Here is a 26,983-nt window from a genome sequence, read left to right as displayed (position 1 = left end):
GAAGAAAAAAGTCGCATGTTATTTTGCAGTCGTGGCTTAAAGTTATGAAGATTTTAAAAAGTTGATTGAGGTTAGGTTATGTTACAGTTATTTTTACGTTTTACATTTTTTTCCATATAGCTTAGCATTTTCATGAACTAAAACTACACACACACACAGCTTGTAATAATAAATAATAATTAGTGGAGCAATCGTGTAGGACTAGGACACTATATTATTATTATAGGTAAACAAAAATAAGTACAGATATTGTATAAGCGAAAGTAAGCGATGACAACACAGGATGACGGAATGTCAAGCAAACGTCATTTTTCAAGCATAGAGACACAGCTTTAACGGCTCTGGGCCCTAGTACTTTTGAGCTTGACTACAGCATAGGACGTAAGACACAGACTAACAATCGCCACATGACAGTGAACATCGAATTTGACCACCGACTAGAAAACAAGAAAATAACCCTTTTTGTGAATATTGTAATGCTACATTATTAATTTTATATTTTACATAATATACGCGTCTATGTATTTATTTTAAAATAAGAGTTGAATGGCAACATTATAATAATAGCTTAAACAATTTTTAAGCTTCTGTGACCTTGTGACATTAAGTTTGTGATAGGCGTAAAAAGACTTCCATCCAGAGCCGTAAAGTAAAAAAAGGGAAATCTTAGACAAAATCGATTTAAATTTTTATTTTTTTCAAATATTTTCAGCGACTGCTTTTATATGTAAATAGTTATTCAAAATTAATGGTATATTTTATCTGAATTTATTATAATATCTTTGTATTTGTACAGCCTGGGGCAAATTTTGTCCATCTCGTTTATCCTGGAAATTATCAGAAAATCAAAAAATTTACTGACTTTGTGGCGCACCATTTTTTTACGGCACTGCGCGCTTTCATATTATTTTTCATGGATCTATCGATGGTAAAAATGCCGTACAAAAATATATGACCAAAATGTACTCACTCTACCTGCACTTTTGAATTCTCACCAGCACTCTGTTGGACAGCTTACAAGTGACGGCATAGTGCTGAATCTTATTATTTTATGCTCTTATATCGTCCTGTATACGTCACCTGGTGGTTCATATGACCCATCCATTTTTGAACATGGGCCTGTAGTCTAAGACCTTTGACATTTTATATGAATGCAGTGAAATATTTTCATATTAAATAGCAAGAATGTTATGGTTTCATATCAATGCGAAGTGAATGTGTAAATAGCGACAAAGCTAAGTTCCCAAATAAAAACCGGACAAGTGCGAGTCAGATTCGCGCACCGAGGGTTCCGTACTCGGGAATTTTTCCAACATTTTGCATGTATCAATCAAAAACTATTGTGCACAAAAATAAATAAAAACCTGTTTTAGAATGTACAGGTAAAGTCCTTTCATATATTACTAGCTGATGACCCCGACTTCGTTCGCGTGGATGTAGGTTTTTTAAAAATCCCGTGGGAACTATTCGATTTTCCGGGATAAAAAGTAGCCTATGTGCTAATCCAGGGTATAATCTATCTCCATTCTAAATTTCAGTCCAATCCATCCAGTAGTTTTTGCGTGAAGGAGTAACAAACATACACACACACACACACACACACAAACATTCGCCTTTATAATATTAGTGTGATGATACCAAATTTAGTTTAGTTATCTTGCTTTGAAAATTGAAAATACTAATTATTTGTTCATGAACACATTTGAATTTATTTTTTTGTGATGTAACCACAAATTCACGGTTTTCAGATTTATTCCTTTAATACTTGTGCTATAAGCCCTACCTACCTGCCAAATTTCACCATTCGGTCAACGGGAAGCACCCAGTAGGTTTTCTTAACAGACACGACAGACGGACAGACAGACAGACAACAAAGTCATCCTATAAGGGTTTCGTTTTTCCTTTGAGGTACGGAACCCTAAAAAAGTGTCGATCGCAATCCTCGGAAACCCAAAACTATTCTGTAAGCAAGGCATTACCATATTGTTCACAAGAAAGACAAAGTTTTCCCTCGACCCTGCCCGCTGAAACAAAAGGGTTACATTTGCATATAAATGAGTTACCGTCCCGGAGGTATTGTATGTACAACTTTTTCCAACCTTGAGGTTTATTGGAGGCGATTTCGGGACCTGAAATTCAAGCTTTCAGAAGGTTTACCTTAAATATTAAAATTTGTATCTCTGACCTAATTTTTCTTGGGGTAAACAAAAAGCGGTGATAAACTAACTAAATCCGTGTATCTTTAAAACATGAGTGAATAGGCACCTTCTAGGTAAACACGTCCCGTCTTAGACCACATCATCACTTTCCATCAGGTGTGATTGTGGTCAAGCGTTTGCCTATGATAATTTTAAAAAAATCGACTTCAACCTCCTAAGATAGATAGGTAGATGGATAAGATAGATAGATAGATAGAAAACTTTATTGCACACAAAATATGAAATAATCAAGAGAAAACAATGAAACAAAAAACTAAAAATAATTGTATGCAAAGGCGGCCTTATTGCTTAGAGCAATCTCCACCAGACAAGCTTTGGTGAAAGAAGAAACTATATGTATAGGGGTCCGGGCTTCGACCTAAAATGTTTTGGAGCTATGTGCGTTCTAAGCAGTAAAATATCACTGAAAATATGACAAGGAAACCTACATGCCTGAGACTTTCCCAATGTTCTCAAAGGCGTGTGAAGTCTGCCAATCCGCACTTGGCCAGCGTGGTAGACTTTGGCCTAAATCGTCCTCATTCTGAGAGGAGACCCGTCCTCAGTAGTGGACCAACGATGGGTAATCATGATAATGATAACATGTTTAACAGACATGAGTTTGTGGTCCCTACTTTTTCAAAATCTATACTAATAAATAAAATTGGAGTGTCTGTCTGTAATTTCGAAATAACTACCTTATATTAAGCTCATATGGTTATTTGAACGATACCATAACTGAATCACACGTTTTTAAAATTTTTGTCTGTCTGTCTGTCTGTCTGTCTGTTTGTCTGTCTGTCTGTCTGTCTGTCTGTTTGAAAAGGCTAATCTTTGGAACGGCTGAACCGATTTTGACGGGACTTTCACAGGCAAGTAGAGGATTGACCAGGGCGTAAAATAGGCTACTTTTTTAACCGACTTTCAAAAAGGGAGTTGTGTTTTTCTACCTATGTACACCGAAATCTCCGAGATTTCTGAACCGATTTGCGTCATTTCTTTTTTAATCGATAGAGGAACTTTGCGACATTGTTTCATAAAAAATTTGGAGTCCAACTCCTCAATCCTGATGCTGCAGGGGATCTGACCAATCCACGCGGGCGAAGCTGCGGGCATCAGCTAGTTCAAAATATTTTTATTCAATTAACTTGTACAAGTACCTACTTTTGTATCGTCAAGAGCATTTACAACTGTTTCGGAATGCCTCTCCTACCGAGAAGAACCAGCAAGAAACTCGGCGGTTGCTCTTTTCAAAGATTTGGTATAATACCTACATAATATTATGCCATGTATAAAAGTAATTGAAGTCCCGCGCATAGTTGGAGCGAGCTGCAGGTCAAATCCACGCTCTTTCATAAAAACGCGTCTTCTGTTTTGTCGTTCAGTAGAATCAGTGAACGTCAAAGCATAGAAGGCACGCATACCTACCGTAAAATAAGTTAGGATAAAAATCACAAAAGGGTTTAAATTCCTATAATACCCCAGTTACATAGATCAAACGTATCCGCCTAGCGTCGGGGACGGATACGGGCGAATCATTTCCTGAAATACCTACATCGATAAGGCTTTACACTTGAGCTCTTGTGAAAGAAACTCTATTTATATGGCTTTAGAATTCATTTTACATTGACGGCCGCTATTTTTTGTTATAAAACCGGCCATTTCCTATTTTTGGGCCTACCTTTATATCGACCTAGGCTTTATTTATGAAGGATAGTTATAAGTTAGTTATAGTTACCTACCTACATTAATAATCAAGTTTCTAAAGATAAGATAAGATCTCGCTACGGCTGGATTTAGATTTTTAAAATTTCCATGGGAATTCTTTCATTTTCCGGGATAAAACTTAACTAGGGTCATCCCTGGGATGCAAGCCATCTCTGAACTAAATTTAATCAAAATCGGTTAAAAGCATGGGCCATGAAAAGCGTGCAGACCGACAGACATCAGACTTTCGTATTTATAATTTTATTTTATAGACTATTCACATTAGGCGCTTCTTACATCTAGGTACAATTTTTGTAAAGATATCAAATTTTTTTGAAAATAAAATATAGCTACTCGCTGATAATGTAGCTTTGGATAGCTGAAAGAATTTCCAAAATCGGTTAAGAGGTTCTAGAGATTACTTCCTACAAACAAACTTACAAACTCTATCTCTTTATAATATTAGTGTAGAAGTATTGATTAGAATATATTGACTGGGACTTTATCTGAATATATAAAAGGAAAAGCTGACTGACTGCTCTATCAACGCACAAGTCTTCTTTCTTTTCTTTCTATTATGACGTATACGTAAGGAGTAAGGGTATAATAATGAAAACTGCTACACCCCTTCCAGGTTAGCCCGCTTCTTAGACTGAACCATCACTTACTACCAAGTGATATTGCAGTCAAGGGCTAATTGTATCTGAATACAAAAAAACGTAGACATGCGCTAAGAAAGGGTTTTTGAAAATTCAACCCCTAAGGGGGTAAAATAGAGGCTCGTTTGTGTAGTACACGCGGACGAAGTCGCGAGCACAATGTAGTTTATTATAAAAACGAAAGTCACATAACTACCTAGTCTATTGGCTTATTTCTTTCAACCCCATGAAAAAACACTTGAAACGGACTTAATGTATTTGGCTATGGGTTTTCGTTAAAGTGGGTTGACCGGAAATAACCCAGAATTGGTTAACTCCAATGACGCAAACTTTACAAATTGCGTGACCCGACCCCGCTGGTAACCGATTTCAAAAATAAACTATTGCCTATTCAATGCGATTGAATGATTTCTAACGGTCCGAAAGGCGGTGGGCAAATTTCGAGGAGGTAGGTAGTACATAAGAGCAGATTTTTAGTGTAATACTAGAAGATGCCCGTGACTTCGTCTGCTTGGATTTAGGTTTTTGAAGGAACTGAACTCTATATCAATACATGGACGTAAGCTACCTCGGTACCAAATTTCATACAAATCGGTTAAGCGGATAGGTCTTTAGGAATCCCGTGGGAACCCTTTGATTTTCCGGGATAAAAAGTAGCCTATGTCCCTCCCCCGGGATATAAGCTAACTCTATACCAAATTTCGTCAAAATCGGTTATACTGTTGGGCCGTGAAAAGGTAGCAGACAGACAGACAGACAGACAAACTTTCGAATTTATAATATTAGTATGGATTATTAGTGTTTAAGTTAGAGAATTAAGACCATTAATAAAGGAATACCCATACGAGTTGTGTTTTTCTTTTTAAACCATTGGAATGCATTGGAATCTTCATAATTTTAGTTTTAACTTTTAAGTTAACGCAAAGATCCAAAGGATGAAACTTTGAACCTACGATCTTTCTGCTGTCAATTCGCAAAATCTCAGTACCTAGTGCAAAGAAACATCCTACGCGTCCCAAAATACTTTTACCTTCAACCCCGAAGGTTTTTTGAAAAGGAAAGTTTTAAGTAATTTTAAGTAGCTTAAAACTTAGAACCAAAATGATTTCAAAGTTTTACTACGTTTTCCGCTTTTGTTTTTCTCGGTTGCCATAGCAACGGGATGCTAAGATACCGCCACCTTCTATTTTTTTTTTTTTTTTGCTCTCTCGTCTGGCTTTACAAAGATTAGCCAATGTCAAGTTTGTAGTCATTTGTAACAAGTTAGGGAAACTATACAAGTATGGACCCCGTCTGTGCCGGCGCTCGCCGACACACGCGCGGTACCCCCCTTAAAGCGCTTTCCAGTCAGTTTTAACAAAAAAAACACTCCAAAAAGGCAGAGCACGCCCGCCAGCTAACACTAACACAGACGAAGTCCGCCACCTTCTATTCTACGAGACACTACGTCGCGGTTCACGTAGGAGTACACTGCTTATCTCATAGATGGCGTTAGCTATTCAACATTTTGCTCAACTTTTCTTATTTTGTAGTATATTATGTATTTATTTATGAATTCTATTTTCTTATTTATTTAGTACTAGAGGATGGATGTGATGTGAAATATAGTGGATTTCGGTTTTTTGAATCCCTTAGGAACTCTTTGATTTTCCGGGATAAAAAGTAGCCTATGTCCTTCCCCGGGATGTATCTCAAGTTTGTACCAAATATTAAAATCGGTTCAGCGATTAGGCCGTGAAAACGTAGCAGATAGACAGACAGACAGACACACTTTCGCATTTATAATATTAGTATCGATTTACTACTAGCTTATGCCCACGACTTCGTCCATGTGGACTGGGCAGTGGGCACACACATTTCAAACCCTTAGGTATTTTACTCCCTGGAGGTTCTTGCAAAAATTCTTTCTTAGCGGATTTAAATAGCTATCTACATGCCTTTCAGCCTCATCCGTTCAGAAGTTTGACCTTGATGAATCAGTCAGTCAGTTACCTCTTCCAAGCAATGAGGCCACCTTTTGCACACAATTGTTTTTTCTGTTTTTCTTCTTTCTGTGTTGTGTTCCTTTACATGTGTTTTTGTGTGCAATAAAGTGTTCTATCTATCTATCTCTTACTTTCAATTATTTAGAGTTGCAGCCCTTTTCGAATCGTCACTAATTTACAGCTGAAACAATTTATAAATAATTCGGGGAACTTTTCCCTGAAACAAGGATTTATAATGGAAATGGAAAACTTCTACGCCAGCTGCGCGTGTGGACTGAATAAATTTATATTTGTTTTGGAACCCACTAGCTTGTTCTCGTTTCTATTCCCTGTTTTCTACACGAACTACCCAAATAAGTACGTACATACCTACTTAAGTAGTTAAAAAAAATGCTCTGCCATATTTTTTTTCAAAATAGTTATAGTTAGCCAGTGTTACTGGGGATGCTGTAAAGATTGTAACAATAGGTACCCCATACATACAAATCTGTTCAGGCATTTAGAAGTTATGGTGGAACAATAATATAAAGAAACTCATACACATACATACGTAAATGAAAACGTTACACTCCGTGTAGGAATCGTGTAGAAAAGAATGTTATGGTTTCAGAGTTCATGCACTTGGCAAGGGTTTAGTCATAGTGGATATGTAGTGGACCCTTTTCATTCTAAGAGGAGACTCGTACTCAGTAGTGAGTCAGCGATGGGTTGATGATGTACATTAGTTTCATCATTATCATTAATCTATAGACGTCCACCTGGACTACGTCTCTTGTAGAAACTTCCACACGCCACAGTCTTGCGCCGCTTGAATCCAGCGGCTTACTGCGACTTGCTTGATGTGTCATCTCTCCACCTAGACTTCCAAGGTCCAACGCTGGGCTATCCGGAGCGAGGTCGCCATCCCAGCATCTTGGGACCCCAACGGCTATCGGTTTTTCGAAATATGTACCTTGCCCAATGCCCAAGCTTCGCAACCCTATGACCTATGTTGGTTACTCTGATCCTCTTACGGAGCTCCTCATTTCTCGTTTGATCACAGCTTTGCTTAAGATGTTGGTACTACTAACAAGTACTGATGTTGGTGGGCTCTTCTCAAATCTGGGCGCGTTTGGAACCCGTAGCTTTAGTTTTAAATTTACATACTTAATTATCACCACTATAATATCATCTTACAAATCTAACAATTCTGACCATTAAAATAAGTACATATACTACCACCTACTTTGTATAAATGATTTTGAGTGTGAGTTTTTGTGTTTTGAGTTTTTGAGTAACAGAGCGAACCAAAATGAGCAGCCTTCCAAGTTCCAACCAGCAAAAGTGGCTTTTAATTCTCAAAAAAATGAAAACGATAATGAAACCGCCATCCCTCCTCGGATAATCGCCCTCGAGTGCTCTCGCGCCGTAATTACTGTAATCTTGATTGATCACTTCTTAATCTTAGCTTAAGTATGCATTTTTTGGGGTTCCGTACCTCAAAAGGAAGGCGGAACCCTTACAGGATCACTTTGTTGTCTGTCTGTGTGTCTGTCTATCTGTCTGTCCGTCCGTCCGTCCGTCGTGTCTGTCAAGAAATCTATAGGGTACTTTCCGTTGACCTAGAATCATGAAATTTGTTAGGTAGGTCGGTCTAGCACAACGGGCTGTGCCGGTATGCAGGGTGTTAGCCCGATTGCCATCTCGACCTGTCGCGTAGTATATATTATGGTTACGAAGGTCTTTGGTCTTTTTAATTTTCGGTAAAATAATATAATTTACTAGTTTATTTATGGTAATTTTCCTTGTTGCAGATTAACCAGTAAAAGCAAGTAGAACAAAATGGCAGCCTTCGTAGCCAAGCAAATGGTGGGCAACAAACTTAGCGCCGTAAAAGGTAAGTCTGGAATAATAATCATAGAAGCACAGCTAGAACCTAGAAGAAAGCCATGGAAAAAGTATGATTTCTATGATACATAACACAAAATTTAAAAACCCCCGACACAAAAACCTCTAGGAAAACTAGAAAAGAGCTGATAACTTTCAAACGGTTGAACCGATTTTCTTCGATTATAGCTAAGAACACTCTCGTTCAAGCCACATTTCAAACAAAAAAAAAAACAAAATTAAAATCGGTTCATTTGTTTAGGAGCTACGATGCCACAGACAGATACACACGTCAAACTTATAATGTCACCCCTCTTTTTGGGTCGGGGATTAAAAAACGTGAATAAAGAAACCTGGTAGGCGATTATCATTATAATCATCATTATAAGATGGCGAAGCTCCTTGTCATATCTGAGGGCTGGATCCTCGCCTGACAGGCTGGTGACATTGCTACGGTGTGTACAATTTCGCCTGAGTTAGTGATTGATCATAAATTTTGCCTTTGATTTTGCCTTTAGACACCACGTCAGAGTCACTCACCCGTTTCTAATTATTGCAGCTAAGGAAAAATAGATTTTAGGTATCTGTTTTATCTTAAGAAAGGAAGATCACAATGATATAGCGAAGTATCGTTATTGGGCAAATAACGCGAAGACACGCTCTGGCGCTCGTTACGGAGATATCGCTTCGACTTGAATAACGTGAATTTGCCGCGTCTCACCTGGCATTATAATAATTACACCTATACCTACCTAAAAGCTAGCTATCTTGAAGCTGTGATAGACAAGTGGTTAGAACGTCCGCCTCCTAATAGGAGATCGGGGGTTCGATCCCGGGCACGCACCACTAACTTTTCAGTTATGTGCGTTTTAAGCAATCAAATATCACTTGCTTTAACGGTGAAGGAAAACATCGTGAGGAAATCTACATGCCTGAGAGTTCTCCATGTTCTCAAAGGTGTGTGAAGTCTACCAATCCGCATTGGGCCAGCGTGGCAGACTATGGCCTAAACCTCATTCTGAGACCCGTACCCCAGTAGTGGGGCGGAAATGAGTTGATCAGGAAATGACACATTTTACCCACAGTTTAACTTGAATCTCCATGTTCTCAAAGGTGTGTGAAGTCTGCCAATCCACATTGGGCCAGCGTGGCAGACTATGACCTAAACCCTTCTCATTCTGAGACCCGTACCCCAGTAATGGGTCGGAAATGGGTTGTTCAGGAAATGACACATTTTACCCACAGTGTACTTTAACTTGAAAACTTAAGAGAGCTCTCTCCGTCACTCGTTTCATACAATCGTAGTTCCAATTTCATTTGAATATTAAGCAACCAAAGTCCATGAAATTTTGCAGACATATTCTAGAAACTAATATCTATGCCTGTGGTTTTCCAGATTTCTGTTAAAATATTCGGTTTCAAAGTTACGCAGTCTTAAAAAATTTCATACAAATCTTTGAGCCCCTGTAATTTTAAAACTACATATTTTTAGAAAAATCTAAAACACCACAGACACAGATATTAGTTTCTAGAATATGTCTGCAAAATTTCATGGACTTTGGTTGTTTAATATTCAAATGAAATTGGAACTACGATTGTATGAAACGCGTGACGGAGAGAGCCCTGTTAAGACTAGGGCCTCAATGCTTCAATCTTCATTCAAAAGCAAAACAAGAATGAAGCAATAAAATAAATTAATCGGTCAATTTCCATATACATAGGACGCCACAAATCTGCCTCCACAGATATGAAAGCTTTGAGCCGCGTCCGCGGGGAAATCACCTAAGCTGTATCGTTCATTAGAGCGCCGACTTCACTTATTACTTATTACTTACAGCTTATTCCGTGGGGAAATAATAATACGAGCCTTGAGAAAAATCTCAGAGCATTGTTAAGTTTGCGGCCATCATTAAAATAGTATTAGGGCGCGCGCAGATTCACGTCGCCGCTAGGGTTGTCAAACGTATATGTCACTAGCTGATGCCCGCGACTTCGTTCGCGTGGATGTAGGTTTTTTTAAATTCCCGTGGGAACTCTTTGATTTTCCGGGATAAAAAGTAGCCTATGTGCTAATCCAGGGTATAATCTATCTCCATTCTAAATTGCAGCCCAATCCGTCCAGTAGTTTTTGCGTGAACAAAACACACACACACACACACACACACACACACACACACACACACACACATACAAACTTTCTCCTTTACAATATTAGTGTGATACTAATATAAGTGTATCCGTCTGTCTGTCTTTCTCTCTATATTTTGGGCAGTCGTAAAAGTAAAAATAAGGCTCTTTGCAAATACTAATATTTATTTTATTGAATTTGCTATACTTATTTAATTTTTATTATTAAAGTTAAAATAATAAGGGTACTTACTTACTAGCAGTCTTATTTAGATATTAGGTATGTAAAATATTTATAGGAAGACCTTATTTTATTGCTTAGTCTTAATATAATATTCAATTATAAATTAATCTAAAAACATTTCATACACCACACTATTGTTATAAACAATCTACTACAATATTTTAAAAATAATTTCCATCAGTACAGACGAATGTATTTATTTTGAGTGTGAATAATAATATCAACTGATACGCATGACCGGGTTTCATGTTATCAAATCATGACCTTTCTAAACAAAATGTTTTCATGCAAAATATTATAATGATAAATAATATAATTAACCTACTGGATGATTAAATTAAAAACTACAAAACATATTCCAAAATTATATATCTATCATCATTACGAATTCTTGGAAGACTATATTGTAATTAGATGGAGACCCATATAACCTTCGTACCTACTTATGACATTATTCTAGACTTAGGTTTAATACACATTGTAGGGGAAAACTATTTTAACATTTATGAAAAGATGCATTTTGTCGCTTCATTTCAGTGTATATCTTCTATTCACCCATATCCATAGAATACTCTTTGTTATGAAACAGACTGATCAGCACACGCTTTCTCATTCCCGCATACGCGTCCGGGCTATATTCGTCCCTTTCTTTCACATACGCCATCTTGATTTGTTCATCAGAATCTGGAATGAGCATCTCTTGCCTCTTTCTTTTTCTATTCTTCTCTATCTTTCTCCTAGTTACAGCTGTTTGTTCTGGACTTTGTGGAGAAATTGGAGAATGGAATAGTTTCTTTATTATTGGCTGTAGGTTTCCTCGTTTGCGCACAGGAGATTCTGTTTCCATCTGTAAAACGACAACACCAATTAGTTAATTTTTTAGGATTCCGTACCTCAAAAGGAAAAACGGAACCCTTATAGGATCACTTTGTTGGCTGTCTGTCTGTCCGTCTGTCGTGTCTGTCAAGAAAACCTATAGGGTCCCGTTGACCTAGAATTATAAAATTTGGCAGGCAGGTAGGTCTTATAGCACATTAAAGGAAAAAATCCAAAAACCATGAATATTTGGTTACATCCCAAAAAAATAATTAAAATGTATTCATGAACAAATAATAATTAGTAAATATTTTCAATTTCCAAAGTAAGCTGACTATACCAGTGCGGTATCATATGAAAGAGCTTTATTTGTGCATTCTAAAACAGATTTTTATTTATTTTTGAGGCATAACAGTTTTTGTTTTAACGTCTAAAATGTCGGAAAAAATACCCAAGTACGGAACCCTCGGTGCGCGAGTCTGACTCGCACTTGACCGGTTTTTTTTTCAAAGATTAGGATACAAGGTGTTAGATAATGTCCGTAAGGACCGATAAGGACCGGTATGTTAAGAGGACTTAATTAATATTTTTTTGAAAACTCCAATGTGACAACCCTGATGCATGACCATGTGGGTCTCACGATGTTTTCCCAAGCCCGAAAAGTTAGGTATAGGTGCTTGCCCGGAACGAACCCCAGACCCACGAATATTATGAGGCCGACCTCTTAACCACTAAGCTATCACCGTTTGCTTCTACGTTGCTTGTTTAGAGTAAAATGAATTCGCGCAGGATATTCGTGTTGTGCTTAGAAATCAAATAGGTATTTTGATATTCCTTGCAAGGAAGTGCATTATCTATAATTTTATTAGCATTAGAAATGCTGATCACGTTTTTGACTCTGTACCTGTTCTTAGTTCTAAAATAATATCTATTTCTAAGTTTAGACTTAGACTTCTACTTAGCTTTAATTATTAATTAATTTTTTTATTCAGGGAATGCAATGATTCAATTGAACACGATATTATCATCTTTGACAACCTGATTTTAAGTTTTTTTTTGTTTATATTGATATAGCTTTGGACTTATTTATGACTAGCTGATACCCGCGCCTTCGTTTCCGTGGATATAGGTTTTAAAAATCCCGTGGGAAGTCATTGATTTTCCGGGATGAAAAATAGCCTATGTTTAATCCAGGGTATAATCTATCTCCATTCCAAATTTCATCCAAATCTGTCCAGTAATTTTTGTACTAAGATCGTGACCATTCATCCATAGAGGAAAGTAATGTATAACTCATATTATTTGGATTTCTGTGCTATAGCTGCATTCATCCATTGACTGTATGCAAGCAACTTGACTTTACGATCGTCAACATGATATACAAGTGTAAATTAAAAATTTATAACACCCCCAACAAGTGAAGGTTACTGTAACTAGAAAATAGCTGATAACTTTCAAACGGCTGAACCGATTTTCTTGGATTATAGCTAAGAACACTCTCGATCAAGCCACCTTCCAAACAAAAAAAACTAAATTAAAATTGGTTCATTAGTTTAGGAGCTACGATGCCACAGACAGATACACAGATACACAGATACACAGATACACAGACACACAGATACACAGACACACAGATACACACTTCAAACATATAACACCCCTCTTTTTGGGTCGGGGGTTAAAAATGGTTTTATCGGTATAATTTTCTATCAATGAAACTCAGACTCACCGCATCAGTATCGGGCGTGAACTCCACGGAACTATTCAACACATTGTTCCTGATCAAAACCACTAAATTCTCCCGCGAAACTGTGTTAATCGGCGTCGATACTGTGGCGGCCATTTTGAAATAACCGTAAAATGCGGCGCAGGTACAGCGACCGCTGCCCGCCGAAACCTGACTAGGAATCACAAGGAATGTCGCAATTCAACGTGTGGGTTATCTGTTATAAACCCGTTATGCCGGCCATACACGATCCTGCATATTGTCTAACTAGCTGATGCCCGCTACTTCGTTCGAAATTTCAGCGAAATCCGTCCAATAGTTTTTGCGTGAAAAAGTAACAAACATCCATACATACATACAAACTTTCGCGTTTATAATATTAGTAGGATTCGCTAAAAGAAAATATTTTTATTCAATTAGGCTTTTATAAATACTTTTGAACAGTCAAAAGCATCTACCACTGGTTTGGAATGCCTTTCTTACTGAGAAGAACCACCAAGAAACTCGGCGGTTGCTCTTTTCAAAGATTTGATATGCAATATTATGCCATGTATAAAAGTAATTGAAGTCCCGCGCATAGCTGGAGCGAGCACCAGGTCAGATCCGTGCTCTTTTATCATTTACATAATCTTAACTAATTAAAAGGATCGTCTAGTTGTCAATTTTCATACGAACAGCGATAGCCTTTTTCTCCCCGTAAATGTGATCCAATTTTCATAATTTCTAGAAACGTTGTAACTTGTAGATATAATGAAGAACCATGCTCGTACGTTTTAATTTTAAAGAAATATTGCATAAGTTAAAAGTAACTAAGGTCTAAATATCCATATTTTTCACTTAAAAACTTTGTTGAGTATTTTTATTTTTTATAATTTAACTAAACTAAAAGTGTAAATTATAAATTTATATCACTGCACCCCCGACAAGTGAAGGTATAGTAACTAGAAAAATTTCAAACGGCTAACCGATTTTCTTGTATTATAGCTAAGAACACTCTCGATCGGCTCCTTTCAAACAAAAAAAAAAACAAAAAAAAATCTGTTCATTAGTGTAGGAGCTGCGATGCCACAGACAGATACACAGATACACACGTCAAACTTATAACACCCCTCTTTTTGGGTCGGGGGTTAAAAATAAGTACTAGAAAATAAAACGTACGAGCCTAGATTAGCCACCACGGATGCACGAACTGCAAATTGAGTCAAGCTTCAAGCCTCAAGTCTCATGCAAACGATGTACCTACTTGATCGTATGAGGCGACCATTATCAGGTGTTTGACTGTTTTCCAACTTCAACTATTATGTGGTCAACTTTAAAGTCGTCTTTTGTATAATCGGTTTTACCACAAAACGGATGCATTCAAGTACGATGATCCGTAGAAACCTCTTATCTAAGAAGCGTAATTCTATTCTTGGGCAGGTAGTCTATAAAAAATATCAAAGCCCTTTCTTTATAGATTAGAACTTGATCTTGATTGCATTCATAGAACAATTTACTTGACTAATATGTTATTTATCAGTGTTATCAGTGTGCATACACCCTGGTCTACATATTGTCTGGTGGAAGGCTTCGGCCGTGGCTAGTTACCACCCTACCGGCAAAACCGTGCCACCAAGCGATTTAGCATTGCGGTACGATGCCGTGTAGGAACCAAAGAGGTATGGGTTTAATGAAAACTGGCATACCCCTTTCAGGTTAGCCCGCTTCCATCTCAGACTGCATCATCGCTTACCACCAGGTACGATGCAAATTGTATCTGAATTTTAAAAAAAGCCGGCCAAGTGCGAGTCAGACTCACGCACTGAGGGTTCCGTACTCGGGTATTTTTTCCAACATTTTGCACGATAAACCAAAAACTATCATACATAAAAATAAATAAAAATCTGTTTTTCATATGATTCCCCACTTGGTATAGTTATTTTACTTTGAAAATTGAAACATTTTTTTTTTAATGATATGACCACAAATTTGCGGTTTTCAGATTTATTCCTGTGCTTTTGCTATGAAACCTACCTACCTGCCCATGATTCTAGGTCAACGGGAAGTACCCTATAGGTTTCTTGACAGACAGACAGGCAGACAGATAGACAGATAATAAAGTGATCCTTAAAGGGTTCTGTTTTCCTTTTGAGGTACGGAACCCTAAAAACCCAACTTTTCACAGTTTATAAAGTAAAACATCGTGAGGAATTAACCCACAAGTTCTCCATAATGTTCTCAAAGGTGTATAAAGTCTGCCAATCCACACTGGGCCACCGTGTGCCGTGGCTAACTAAGCATGGTCTCACTCATAAAGAAGACCCGTGCTCAGTAGTGGGCCAGCGAAGGGTTGATCATGATAATTCTGACTTTCTGCCATTAAATTAAAGTTGTCAAAGAGTTTCACAACTTCTCGTAACGAGGAAATCCGTAGGGGAACCAGAGTGACCGATATAGCTCAGCGAATTAGCCAGCTGAAGTGGCAGTGGGCAGGCCACGTCTGCTGCAGAACTGATGACCGCTGGGGCAGACGTGTTCTGGAGTGGAGACCGCGTATCAGCAAGCGCAGTGTGGGACGACCTCCAACCCGCTGGACTGACGACCTAAAGAAGATAGCAAGTGGATGGATGAGGAAGGCGGAGGATCGTGTGTGGTGGCGCGCTCTTGGGAAGGCCTATGTGCCGAAGCTTGTGCCAGGAGTGGGTACGACAATTACTATAGTGCAACGGGTGGGGTTTGAACCGCCGATCTTTCGGATTTAGTCCACTCCTCAACCGTTGAGCTATCGAGGCTCCGTGACTTAATTCCTAATTATTATTGTTGTAACACTAAACAAAAACAAATGAGAAACACAAAACAAAGTTGAAAGTATTTAAAATTCGCGGAAGAAAAGCCTTTGCGAAGATTTGCCAATTTTGGAATGTTTTAGATTGTGTTTTCTGTAACTTTTTTTTGGTTTTTGGAAAGCAATTATAATAATTTTAATCCGCTATTCTATCTCATTCTCTCGCAGGCTAAATCCATCCATACTAATATTATAAATGTGAAAGTGTGTCTGTCTGTTAGCTTTTCACGGCCCAATAGTTGAACCGATTTTGATGACATTTGGTACATCCTGGGGAAGGACATAGGCTACTTTTTATCCTGGTAAATCAAAGAGTTCCCACGGGATTCTTAAAAACCCATCCGGGTGTGGGTGCAGAAGTAGCTTGCGTCCCGGTTTACATAGGCAACTTTTTATCCCGGAAAATCAAAGAGTTCCCACGGGATTTAAAAAAAATGTGAATCCACACGGACGAAATCGCGGACATCATCTAGTCCTTTGTATTTATGTATTTGTCTCGTTTTCGTTTCGGGTTTCAAATCACAACGCGTACTAAAAAAGTTTTCACTTAAATAAAACTAATAAAAATGAGAACTGCTTTAATTTATTATCTATAGAAGTAGGTAGGTATATCACTAAAGAGTACTATTACAATACAATAATATTACACTTTGGAGCAACGTAAGTATGAAGTGACATGGTAATGGAGTAAAGCCAAACAGTTACCAAATTAAATCTAAGTATAAAAATATAATATTTTTCTAGAAAAAAATGTTACTTGCTTAATTTTACTCTGTTTTACTTTTAACACGTTTTATCTAACATACTTCGTTGAAAAAAATCACAAAAATAATATAAAAAATCTCTAGAATTAATATTAAGTAATTGCTTCGCTATCGTACCTAATAATTCTAGTTTAAGAATGTATATAATACATTTATTAATAGTAACAATGCATGCAGATCATACATTTAATAATATTATGACTGAAGCAAAATCTTGTAAAGAAATAAATGCATTGCACCTATTTATTACCTACATATCCGTTACTACAAATAATATTATCAACTACTTATATATTTTTTCTATCTTTTTCTTTTTCCTTATTTTATATATATTTTTAATCTTTTTGTTATATCTTTTAAATTATAAATATTTATCTAGTATTTATCCTATAAAATATAACTGAAAAATCTTACAGACCTACTAAATAAATTTCTAGAACTGATTTTTATAGAAAATCACAAAGCCTTCTAAATTGTAGTAGGTAGGTACGACTTATACTAAAGTAGTTGACAAAACGCATTATCTTTCAATGACTTGTAATTGTTTTCTTACATTTCATGTTAAATATTTTAGGATATTATTATAATAAAATCAGATCCATACAAAATGTATGAAACCAGCCACAAGTTATTATTTTTATTAGAAAGACTTGTGTTATGTGCCCTTTCGCGTTAGTCAAAACTTTATATTGTATAGTTACATACCTACTATACTTTAGAAAAATAAGAATAGTAATCCTTGAAGTGTTGGTTGCTTGAATTTAATTTTGCAGACGTATTGTATACTACGTTCGTATTATTTTTTTGCTTGGAATATCCCCAAAATGGTCCCGTTGTACTATTCAAGGAACTTACGTTTGGAATATTCGAAAGATTCATTCCATACAAACTATTCGAACTATTCAAAAGAGATGAACTATTCAACAGGTTTGGCGGTGAACTATTCATAAAGCTAGAATTACTATTCATGATACATGATCTTTGAAGAGTTTTTATCGGCAAATTAGCTGGTCTAACACTTTCAATGATAGCTAGAGAGTTTCTTGGGTTTGTATGGCCTTCAACCATTAGAGTTCCTTTGTCTTGAATGTCGGATAACTTCTCTGTTGTAGGAGCTGGACTTCGGCCTTTTGACTTCGGCAAAACATCCGCTGTTGGGGAAACTTGAACTTTAATTTTATTAGTGCAAGCTTCATTATTGCTTGTACTTTCAGTGTTACTTCTCTCCGATTGGTTTCTGTTGGTTTGGGTGTCAGTTTTTTGACATATACATTTTGGTAGGAAGCAGTGTTCGCATGCGAACTGTTCGGGAAGATCTAGCAGAGTTATTAGCTCTTGGCCCACTCGCTGCAGATTTAACACCTGAAATAGATAAAACATAAAGTTGAAAACTGAAACCCGACTGCGATCGTCCTAATGAACGCTGAAATATTATATTAAAATTGTTTCTCTGTCGCTTGGTATATTTTAATGATGTAGTACATTTATATTTACGAACTCAGAATTTTCTTCTCTTTCAGTTGACACCCAACTCGATACAATAGCAAAACAAATTTAGAGACCCCCACTTTTTATCATGTAACATCCGTTAGGTCAATTTTTTTCGTATAAAATGTAGCCTATGTCACCGACCTTTACGACGAATCGATTGCCACCTCTTTCATCAAAATCGGCCCAGTAGTTTAGGCGAACACACAGAATCTGGATAAAAACATACACACATACAAACATACATACATAGACTGCTAAAATCATAACCCTTCCTTTTGGCTTTGCCGCAGTCGGGTAAAAATAGATTAGGTATTTACATAAATCCGTTGTAGATATTACTGGAGTCTACCTACATATAACACTGCTGGAAGAGATCTCGATGTCCAGCGGTGGACGTCCACCGGTTGACGATGATGAATGATGAAGGTACCTACTACGAAATGTAATAACTACCAACTTACCAGTTCATACGTTGGATGGGAATAATAAAGCGTTTTATCCATTTTCAGCACTTTTAATACAGTTCTGCATTTATTATCAGCAAAGTAACTGTTTCCACTAATTTTTTAAACTAATTAGAACAATTCACTGGTTATTTTTAAAGTTTTAGCAAGAAACGTGGCCAAGCTTCGTCCACGAGGCCTGTTTGAAGGAAGAATAGAATTTTTTTACAGATCACCTTCATACTATATCACCCCTAAACTTTACTAATAATGTAGGCACGAAGCAGGTATTTATAAAACTTCTGTCAAAACTATTCATACAATTAAAGGTTTAAGTGCCTTCGAAATAAGGTTGAAAATAGTACTGTCTTTTGGATATTGATACTGACGGTATAGGTCCATTGCCTGACATTTCTTTAGACAAACTTACATATAAGTACTTATACCGAATTATTCTATTAAATCTAAACTTGTAAAATAAAAAACTAAGTTGATACCTACTTACTTACTAAAACAATTTTATAAAAATTAGAATGTAATAAATTAATCTAATGTTATCAACGCCATCTAGCAAAGTGTATCTGTACTACGTTGCAAAACATCCTTTGCTAGTGATGCGCCACGACTTTACACATTACAGATATCGATAAAAATATTTTTATTTTCCAGACACAATTATTATAAAAATAAAAATGGGTACAAGCAATATAAAAGCAATAATATTCTTTTGTTCCAGGTAAGGTTACAATATTCAAAATAGGTGAAACAAAATATCTCAATTTAATGAAATAAGTAAAAACAACAACAAGAGTGAATAGGCACCGTCTAGGTAAACGCGTCCCATCTTAGACCACATCATCACTTTCCATCAGGTGTGATTGTGGTCAAGCGCATATCTATAGTGAATAAAAAAAAATACCTCAATTTTAATAAAATGAAAGTACCTACTGTATTCATAATAAAATATTATATCACTTACTGTTCGGACTTCGAGAAATATGCAAATAAATACTTAGAATGATTTTCAGAAATTGCATTCGTTAATTTTCAAGTAATTTTCATACCACAACTATGTAAATGATATTCGCGACTTAATCCACGTGGATTTAGGTTTTGTAAGAATTCTGTGTGAACTTTTTGATTTTCTGGAGTAAAAAGTATCCTATATCCGTCTCCAGGATGTAAGCTATTTTTGTACGAAATAGAAGATGCCCGTGAGATCTTAGTGGATTTAGGTTTTTTAACCATCCCATCTATACTTGTTGATGCACACACAAGATGAATAAACTAATTTTCTTCCTTTCTTTCTTTCTAAACTTTGGTTTTTCACGACAAAAAATAGCCTAAGTCCAGTCCCGGGATGCAAGCCAACTTAGGCACCGTGGCCATACATGATCTTGTAAATATTCCATTTATTAGTTAGATTAGGTTTTCTTCAAAACGAAGAACTAAAAAGGACTTCCATAAACTATCTGAGCGAAAGATGTGCGGGTCCGCTAGTCAAAACTAAACGTAGGTACCTATTCCTTGCTCGATTTTGAAAAGGACGTGAAAATTTCGAGAGCGTGCGATCACATCTACAAAAGCACTTAGAGACTTCATAAAAATCAATGAACTATTCGAGCGAAATTGCCGTCATTGGGAACGTGGAGGCATTTCGTTTAAAATCGAAGGGTAACCTACTTCTGTCCATTAGAACAATAAAGTAGGGGCTGCTAGGGTTACCCCCCCTACTTTATTGTTCTAAAGACCGTCTTTTAATAAGCCGTCGGTTCCGGTTATTTTAGCTTACATCTTATGATAAAGGCGCTTGGTTTTCTGTGGCATTTATGGCGATACTAGAGGATGCGTGCGACTTCGTCCGTGTGGTTCTAGGTTTTTGACGATCCCGTGGGAACTATTTGGTTTTCCGGGATAAAAATTTGTCTATGCCAATAACATTGACGCAAGCTATCTCGGTACCAAACATACAAATCGGTTAAGCGAATGGGTCTTTAGGAATCCCGTGGGAACTCTTTGATTTTCCGGGATAAAAAGTAGCCTATGTCCGTCCCCGGGATATAAGCTAACTCTGTACCAAATTTTGTCAGAATCGGTTAAACTGTTGGGCCGTGAAAATGTAGCAGACAGACAGACACACTTTAGACAATATTAGTATGGATTATGATACGTTTATAATTCAATAGTGTCGTGTTGATGAGTAAAATAGAAGATATAAAATGCACGAGAATAGAAGAGACAGACTGAATACTATCCATAGCTACGTCATTGTCACCCGCAGGTAATCCTGGCCACCACTACTAAATTAGTCGCACAACCAAGCGGACACCAGGCGAAGTAACCTCTATAGAGCTGTATACATTTTGTTGGTTGCTAGAATGGTTGCGCCTGGTGTCCAAGTGGGATAGTTATAGTGCCCGACTTAGTGTCCTACTGCTAAAGTTTGAAAGCTGCAGTGTGCCTTGATAGACCGACACTCTTTCGCTATTGTATAAGATACATCGTTGTAACAAAAATTCCAATTTGGTGTATTAAAAATAATTTTTTTCTTCGTAATTATTAAATAAAAAGTTTCCACTGTTAGTTTTAAGTTTGCTGACCATTTTAAATTATCATAACTAAAAAAAGTACGTCAAATGTTTATGAGTGACGTCACAAATGCGTATTTCATACAAGCTCCTTTAAGCGAGCGTTTTGACGTTTGATAAAAAGTTACAGGCATCATCCTTGTTGAGATTGTTGCAATAATATAATTGATGCAACTTCTCCGTAATCAAACAGCTGGCTGCTGGACTATTTTTTACTATTTTTAGGGTTCCGTACCTCAAAAGGAAAACGGAACCCTTATAGGGTAACTTTGTTGTCTGTCTGTCTGTCCGTCGTGTCTGTCAAGAAACCTATAGGGTACTTCCCGTTGACCTAGAATCATGAAATTTGGCAGGTATGTCTTATAGCACAAGTTCAGGAATAAATCTGAAAACCGCGAATTTGTGTTCACATCATTAAAAAAAAATTAGAATATGTTTCAATTTTCACAGTTAGATAACTATACCAAGTGGGGTATTATATGAAAGAGCTTTACCTGCACATCCTAAAACAGAATTTTATTTATTTTTATGTATAATAGTTTTTGATTTATCGTGCAAAATGTTGGAAAAATACCCGAGTACGGAACCCTCAGTGCGCGAGTCTGACTCGCATTTGGCCGGTTTTTTCTTTTAAAGAAGAGTAGTTCAGTAGATGTAGCAAATGTTTTTCTTTAATATGTTTCCTACCTTACATGATGTCAGTAAACAAAGAGTTCAGCAAGTTTGCCGCCATATCACATCACACTAATATTATAAAGGCGAAAGTTTGTATGTGTGTGTGTGTGTGTGTGTGTGTGTATGTTTGTTACTCCTTCACGCAAAAACTACTGGACAGATTTGGCTGAAATTTGGAATGGAGATAGATAATATCCTGAAGCCACATAGGCTACTTTTTGTCCCGGAAAATAAAAGAGTTCCCACGGGATTTCGAAAAACCTTAATCCACGCGGGCGAAGTCGCGGGCATCGGCTAGTTATGAAATAATGCCGAGACGTCTCGAAGGCATTTCGTTTAAAATCGAAGGGTAACCTATTTGCCTCCACTTTATTGTTCTAAAGATCGTTCAATACGGTCTGAGGGAAGAATGCCTCTTAATATGCGGTGTCGGAGCCACGACAAATATGGCAGAGGCAAGATCGCAATGCGCTGAATTCTTGCGCTTTTAACGACGCGCCGGGGCTAGGGACGTGCGTAGCATCGATAACTCTTTACTGAGAATAATATTCGTGTTAATGTCCGGAATTTGTATGGGGAATACCATAATATTAAATGAGTATATCTTTATTATGTAACTGAAATTTTATTTAAAAAAATTGCGGTTTTCATTTACTTTTACTAAATGAGCATTGTATTAAATGTTATAACATTAATATATGTATATATCTAAATTATTTTTTAATGAAAGTGTTACTTCTATTCTATAACTTTACCTCAGAGTTTTATATTACTTTGAAACACCTTTTAAACCAAAAATCCTACATATATGTAGGTATATAGAACTAGCCTGTGTACTAAAACTTGATCGGGATTAAGTAATTAGAATCTGCACGTACAGACTGAATTATTTGAAGCATACGAGATTCTAATAGCTATTTGATAAAGGCTTAGTCGTAAAGGATTTCATAATGAGCATCTTAGAAGTGGATAAGGATAAGTTTCTGGTTTCTGATTAAAGTTTCTTTAAAGAGGGATAATGGAATGCCCAGTATTTTTCCCTCTACTTTTAATATGGGTACCTTTAAGTCAAGAGTGAATAGGCATCTTCTAGGCAAGCACACTCCATCTTAGGCTGCATTATTGCTTGCTAGCAGTAATTTGGTTTAACTACATTTGAATACTAACCAAACTATTGAATTTTTTTATTAAAAAATAGCGAGCAAACGAGCAGGCGGGTCACCTGATGTTAAGTGAAAACCGCCACCCATAAACATTTGCAGTACCAGAGGAACCACAGATGAGCTGCCAGCCTAAAACGACCTTCAATCTTCGATTTTCCAGGATAAAAAGTAACCTATGTGTTAATTCAAGGAATACGCCATGCCCATTCAAAATTTCAGTTTCATGGCTAAGAGATCTTCATAATGATCTGAGGAGTGTGAAGTCTGCCAATCCACACTTGGATTTTGGTAGATTATGGCTTAACCGTTCTCATTATGAGAGAAGACTTATGCACAGTAGTGAGCTGGTGATGGATTGATCATAATGGTAAAGTATCCTAAGAAGGACTATATAAAAGTAGTGTTTCTATAAGTCTGTCAGTCGTTAGGCATCAAGTTGTAAGCCAAAATGAGTTGCATGCCGGAATATTTTTTTGTTCAGAATGACCCATCCTTTAAAAGTCGTTAATGACAGCGATGTAGGTATATCTAATACTGTACGAGTACAATATGGCTCGTATCTCTGGAGAATGGATGCGTAAACTTGGAGAGCCAACACAAACCGAAATTGAATTACGCGAGCGGAACTGTCCGAAACAACGCTTCCATGCGTCCTTCGGGCGACGTAATTAATGAACCGGGGAAACTTGCTAGCCTCATGACTAAACGTTTATCTTCATAGATAAAAACGGTCAAGTGCAAGTTGGACTAGCACGACGGGTTCCGTACCATCGTACAAGAATGCACTTTTTGTAAAAAAAACTGTGATGTAACGACAAATTTATGTAGAACACTGTAAATTAATAACGGACTGCACCATCTATATGTGATTGAGAAAATTATTATTTTTTTACGTATCTTTATTTTTTTAGAAATAATTTTTTTACAAAAACTGTTAATTTGGGGTAAACTCACGGTTTTCGATTTTTTCCTTGTGCCATAAGACCTACCTATATGCCAAATTTCATGATTCTAGATCATCGGAATATACCTACTCTATAGGTTTCTTGACCGACACGACAGACTACAAAGTGATCCCATAAGCCTGGAACTCTTATAAAGGGTTCCTTTTTTCCTTTTGGGGTACGGAGCCTTAAAAAATGTAAAATCTATTGTAAAGTATCGATATCACCATAATATTGACATAAAGACATCCGTACATAACGAGTGCCGGTACAGGCGACGTGACGTTGCCATGACAACGCATTGTGATCATGTCGTTGATGTGCGAAAGATCACATGTGATCCAGAACGACGCCATTTTATTTTATTCGTAAATCCAGTAATATTGAAATAACTGTTGCCCACGACATCGGCTGGGTGGATTTAGATTTTCAAAATCCCGACCTCTTGTCATTCCACAGGGTTTCGATTACATCCATGTCAAAAATCAGGTCAATCCGATGCTAAGTGGCAGCGTTATTTAGGGACAAACCAACAAACAAGCAGACTAACACACTTTCACATTTATAATATTATGTGTAATGATAAATCTATGTACCTAATATGTGCAGTGATTTATCATATGGGTAGTGGATTTATAATATGGGTAGTAGCTTCAGAATATCGATATCACTATAATATCGACGGCACATCCCTACATAACGAGTGGCGACGCACGCGACGTGACGTTGCCATGACAACGCGTCGTGATCAAGTCGTTAATGTGCGAAAGATCGCATGTGATCCAGAATGACGCCATTTTATTTTATTCCCAGATCCAGTTATATTGAATGTGAAGGTTTTATTTTAAGTTCTATAGCGTATAGGCAGAGTGAACTAGAGTGAAGGAACACACGATTTGACCCTGTGTAGACATCAGCTGTCAAATATTAGAACCAGGGGTGACAGACAGACAGACAGAGAAAGACATACAGGCAGACGGACAGACAGACAGACAACAAAGTGATCCTATAAGGGTTCCTTTTCCTTTAGAGGTAGGTACGCGACGGAACCTTAAAAATGCAATAAATTTAGCGACTTAATTTTTTTAAATCCAGACACAAGTTAGCCCTCAAGGGCTTACTTACCACCAGGCGAGCTTGCAGTCAACTGCAAGCTCGCCTGGTGGTAAGTGATGATGCAGTTTGAGATGGAAGCCGGCTAACCTGAAAAGACTATTTCAATTTTTATTAAACCTATACCTACCCTTTCTACACGGCATCGTACCAGAACTCAAAATTGCTTGGTCACATGGTAGGATGGCAACTAGCCACGGCCGAAGGCTCCCATCAGACATATAGTAAAATCTTGTTAGATTTACGGGAACAATATACTAGGTAGGTAATAGGAACATCCGTATCATCCCAATCGCCTTGACTCGGTGTATGAGCCTTGTTTATCACTATTATCCGGATATAAACGTTTATATCCTGTTTATATCCCGGTCTAAACGGTTATCCGGGTAAACTCACCCGCCGTATATCTCTGTTTAGTTTGACGTGTAAATGAAAAACAATTTAAACGACCAGTTTATTTTATACAATATGGTTACTTTTGACCTATAAATTCATACAACTTAATCATATTAATACTATAAATGCGAAAGTTTATTTGTTGGGGTTTGTCCTTCAATCATGGCGCAATAGAGCTACGGATCGGAGGATTTTTTGCATGGGTATAGTTAAAAGACTTGCCCCGCCAGCATGGGCAGTAGATAAAAATTATATCCCCAATTATATCCACTGATTTCTATGACATCAGTGGATATAATCGGGGGATATAATTTTTATCTACTGCCCATGCTAGCCGGGCTGGAGAGTGACCAAGGCTGCTTTTTATCCCGGAAATCAAAGAGTTTCCACGGGATTTTTAAAAAACCTAAATCCACGCAGACGAAGTCGCGGGCATTAGCTAGCCACACTATCACACTTCACATCACACTAATATTATAACGGAGAAAGTTTGTATGTATGTGTGTATGTTCGTTACGCTTTCACGCAAAAACTACTGGACGAATTTGGCTGAAATTTAGAATGGAGATGCATTATACCCTGGATTAACACATAGGCTGCTTTTTATCCCGTAAAACAGCGTTCTTACGGGATTTTTAAAAAACATAAATCCACGCGGACGAAGTCGCGGGCATCAGCTAGTATTATTATAAAGGCGCGCCTGTCAATGAGTGAATACTAAACGAATCAGTACAAACACACATTCGAATATAATTCGTGTTCCGGCGCTCAATTTCCTTTTGTGGTAGTGACATGGGTTAACGCAACTACATACGATACCAACTTCCAGCTCCAACTTGCGTTCCAACCTGTCTGTACACAAAACAAGCATAGTTAAGTTGAAAGTCAATGAATAAATTCTAAGTATAAACACACATTCAAATAAATTCCTGTTCCGGGCAAGTTGGCGCTCAATTTCCTTTTGTGATAGTGACATGGGTTAGCGCTGCTTGCAGGAGCTAAAAATCATGACACAGTCATGACTTCTAGTTCCAACTTGCAGTCCAATATACTACTTAGTATTACTAAAGTTGGCACTTTTCATGTCTTTAGGACGTCAGACTGACGGGACATGCATATCGTAGCACAAGGACATAAGACCCCAATTCTTATTCATCAATGATGAATACGAATCGGGTTGATCGTCATGATGATGATTCATCATCAACCCGTCGCTGGCCCACTACTGAGGACCGATCTCCTCCCAGAATGAGA

The 26,983-nt window shown here is 37.2% G+C and overlaps 3 protein-coding genes across 4 annotated transcripts in view; 1 reads left to right on the top strand and 2 right to left on the bottom strand.

Moving 5' to 3' along the window:
* The window catches only part of LOC123877712 (complexin), a 297,397-nt gene that overhangs the window by 177,890 nt on the left and 92,524 nt on the right, over nt 1-26,983 (top strand). For both annotated transcript variants that reach the window (XM_045924566.1, XM_045924567.1), the window contains one exon: nt 8,343-8,425. In XM_045924566.1, coding sequence (XP_045780522.1) covers nt 8,371-8,425 — 55 coding nt within the window. In that variant the 5' untranslated portion in view covers nt 8,343-8,370. The remainder of the gene's footprint in view (nt 1-8,342; nt 8,426-26,983) is intronic.
* LOC123877713 lies at nt 10,749-13,526 on the bottom strand. The gene is made up of 2 exons (XM_045924569.1): nt 13,332-13,526; nt 10,749-11,633 (listed from the first exon to the last, which is right to left on the bottom strand). The coding sequence occupies exons 1-2, from the start codon at nt 13,443-13,445 to the stop codon at nt 11,334-11,336; spliced, it is 414 nt and encodes a 137-aa protein (XP_045780525.1). The 5' UTR covers nt 13,446-13,526; the 3' UTR covers nt 10,749-11,333.
* On the bottom strand, nt 16,718-19,086 carry LOC123877711. The gene is made up of 2 exons (XM_045924564.1): nt 18,869-19,086; nt 16,718-18,278 (listed from the first exon to the last, which is right to left on the bottom strand). Exons 1-2 carry the CDS (start codon nt 18,908-18,910, stop codon nt 17,625-17,627), a joined length of 696 nt encoding a protein of 231 aa, XP_045780520.1. The 5' UTR covers nt 18,911-19,086; the 3' UTR covers nt 16,718-17,624.

The sequence above is a fragment of the Maniola jurtina genome, chromosome 24, assembly GCF_905333055.1.
Source record: "Maniola jurtina chromosome 24, ilManJurt1.1, whole genome shotgun sequence".
NCBI lineage: Eukaryota > Metazoa > Arthropoda > Insecta > Lepidoptera > Nymphalidae > Maniola > Maniola jurtina.
The sequence above is the reverse complement of the archived record's forward strand: the minus strand, read 5'-3'. Positions and strand labels throughout refer to the sequence as shown.

Coding starts and splice junctions, on each gene's coding strand:
- LOC123877713 (XM_045924569.1), bottom strand. CDS start 13,445: ATGGCCGCCACAGTATCGACGCCGATTAACACAGTTTCGCGGGAGAAT. Junction 11,634..13,331: donor TCACGCCCGATACTGATGCG/GTGAGTCTGAGT, acceptor GTCGTTTTACAG/ATGGAAACAGAATCTCCTGT.
- LOC123877711 (XM_045924564.1), bottom strand. CDS start 18,910: ATGGATAAAACGCTTTATTATTCCCATCCAACGTATGAACTG. Junction 18,279..18,868: donor CCCATCCAACGTATGAACTG/GTAAGTTGGTAG, acceptor TATCTATTTCAG/GTGTTAAATCTGCAGCGAGT.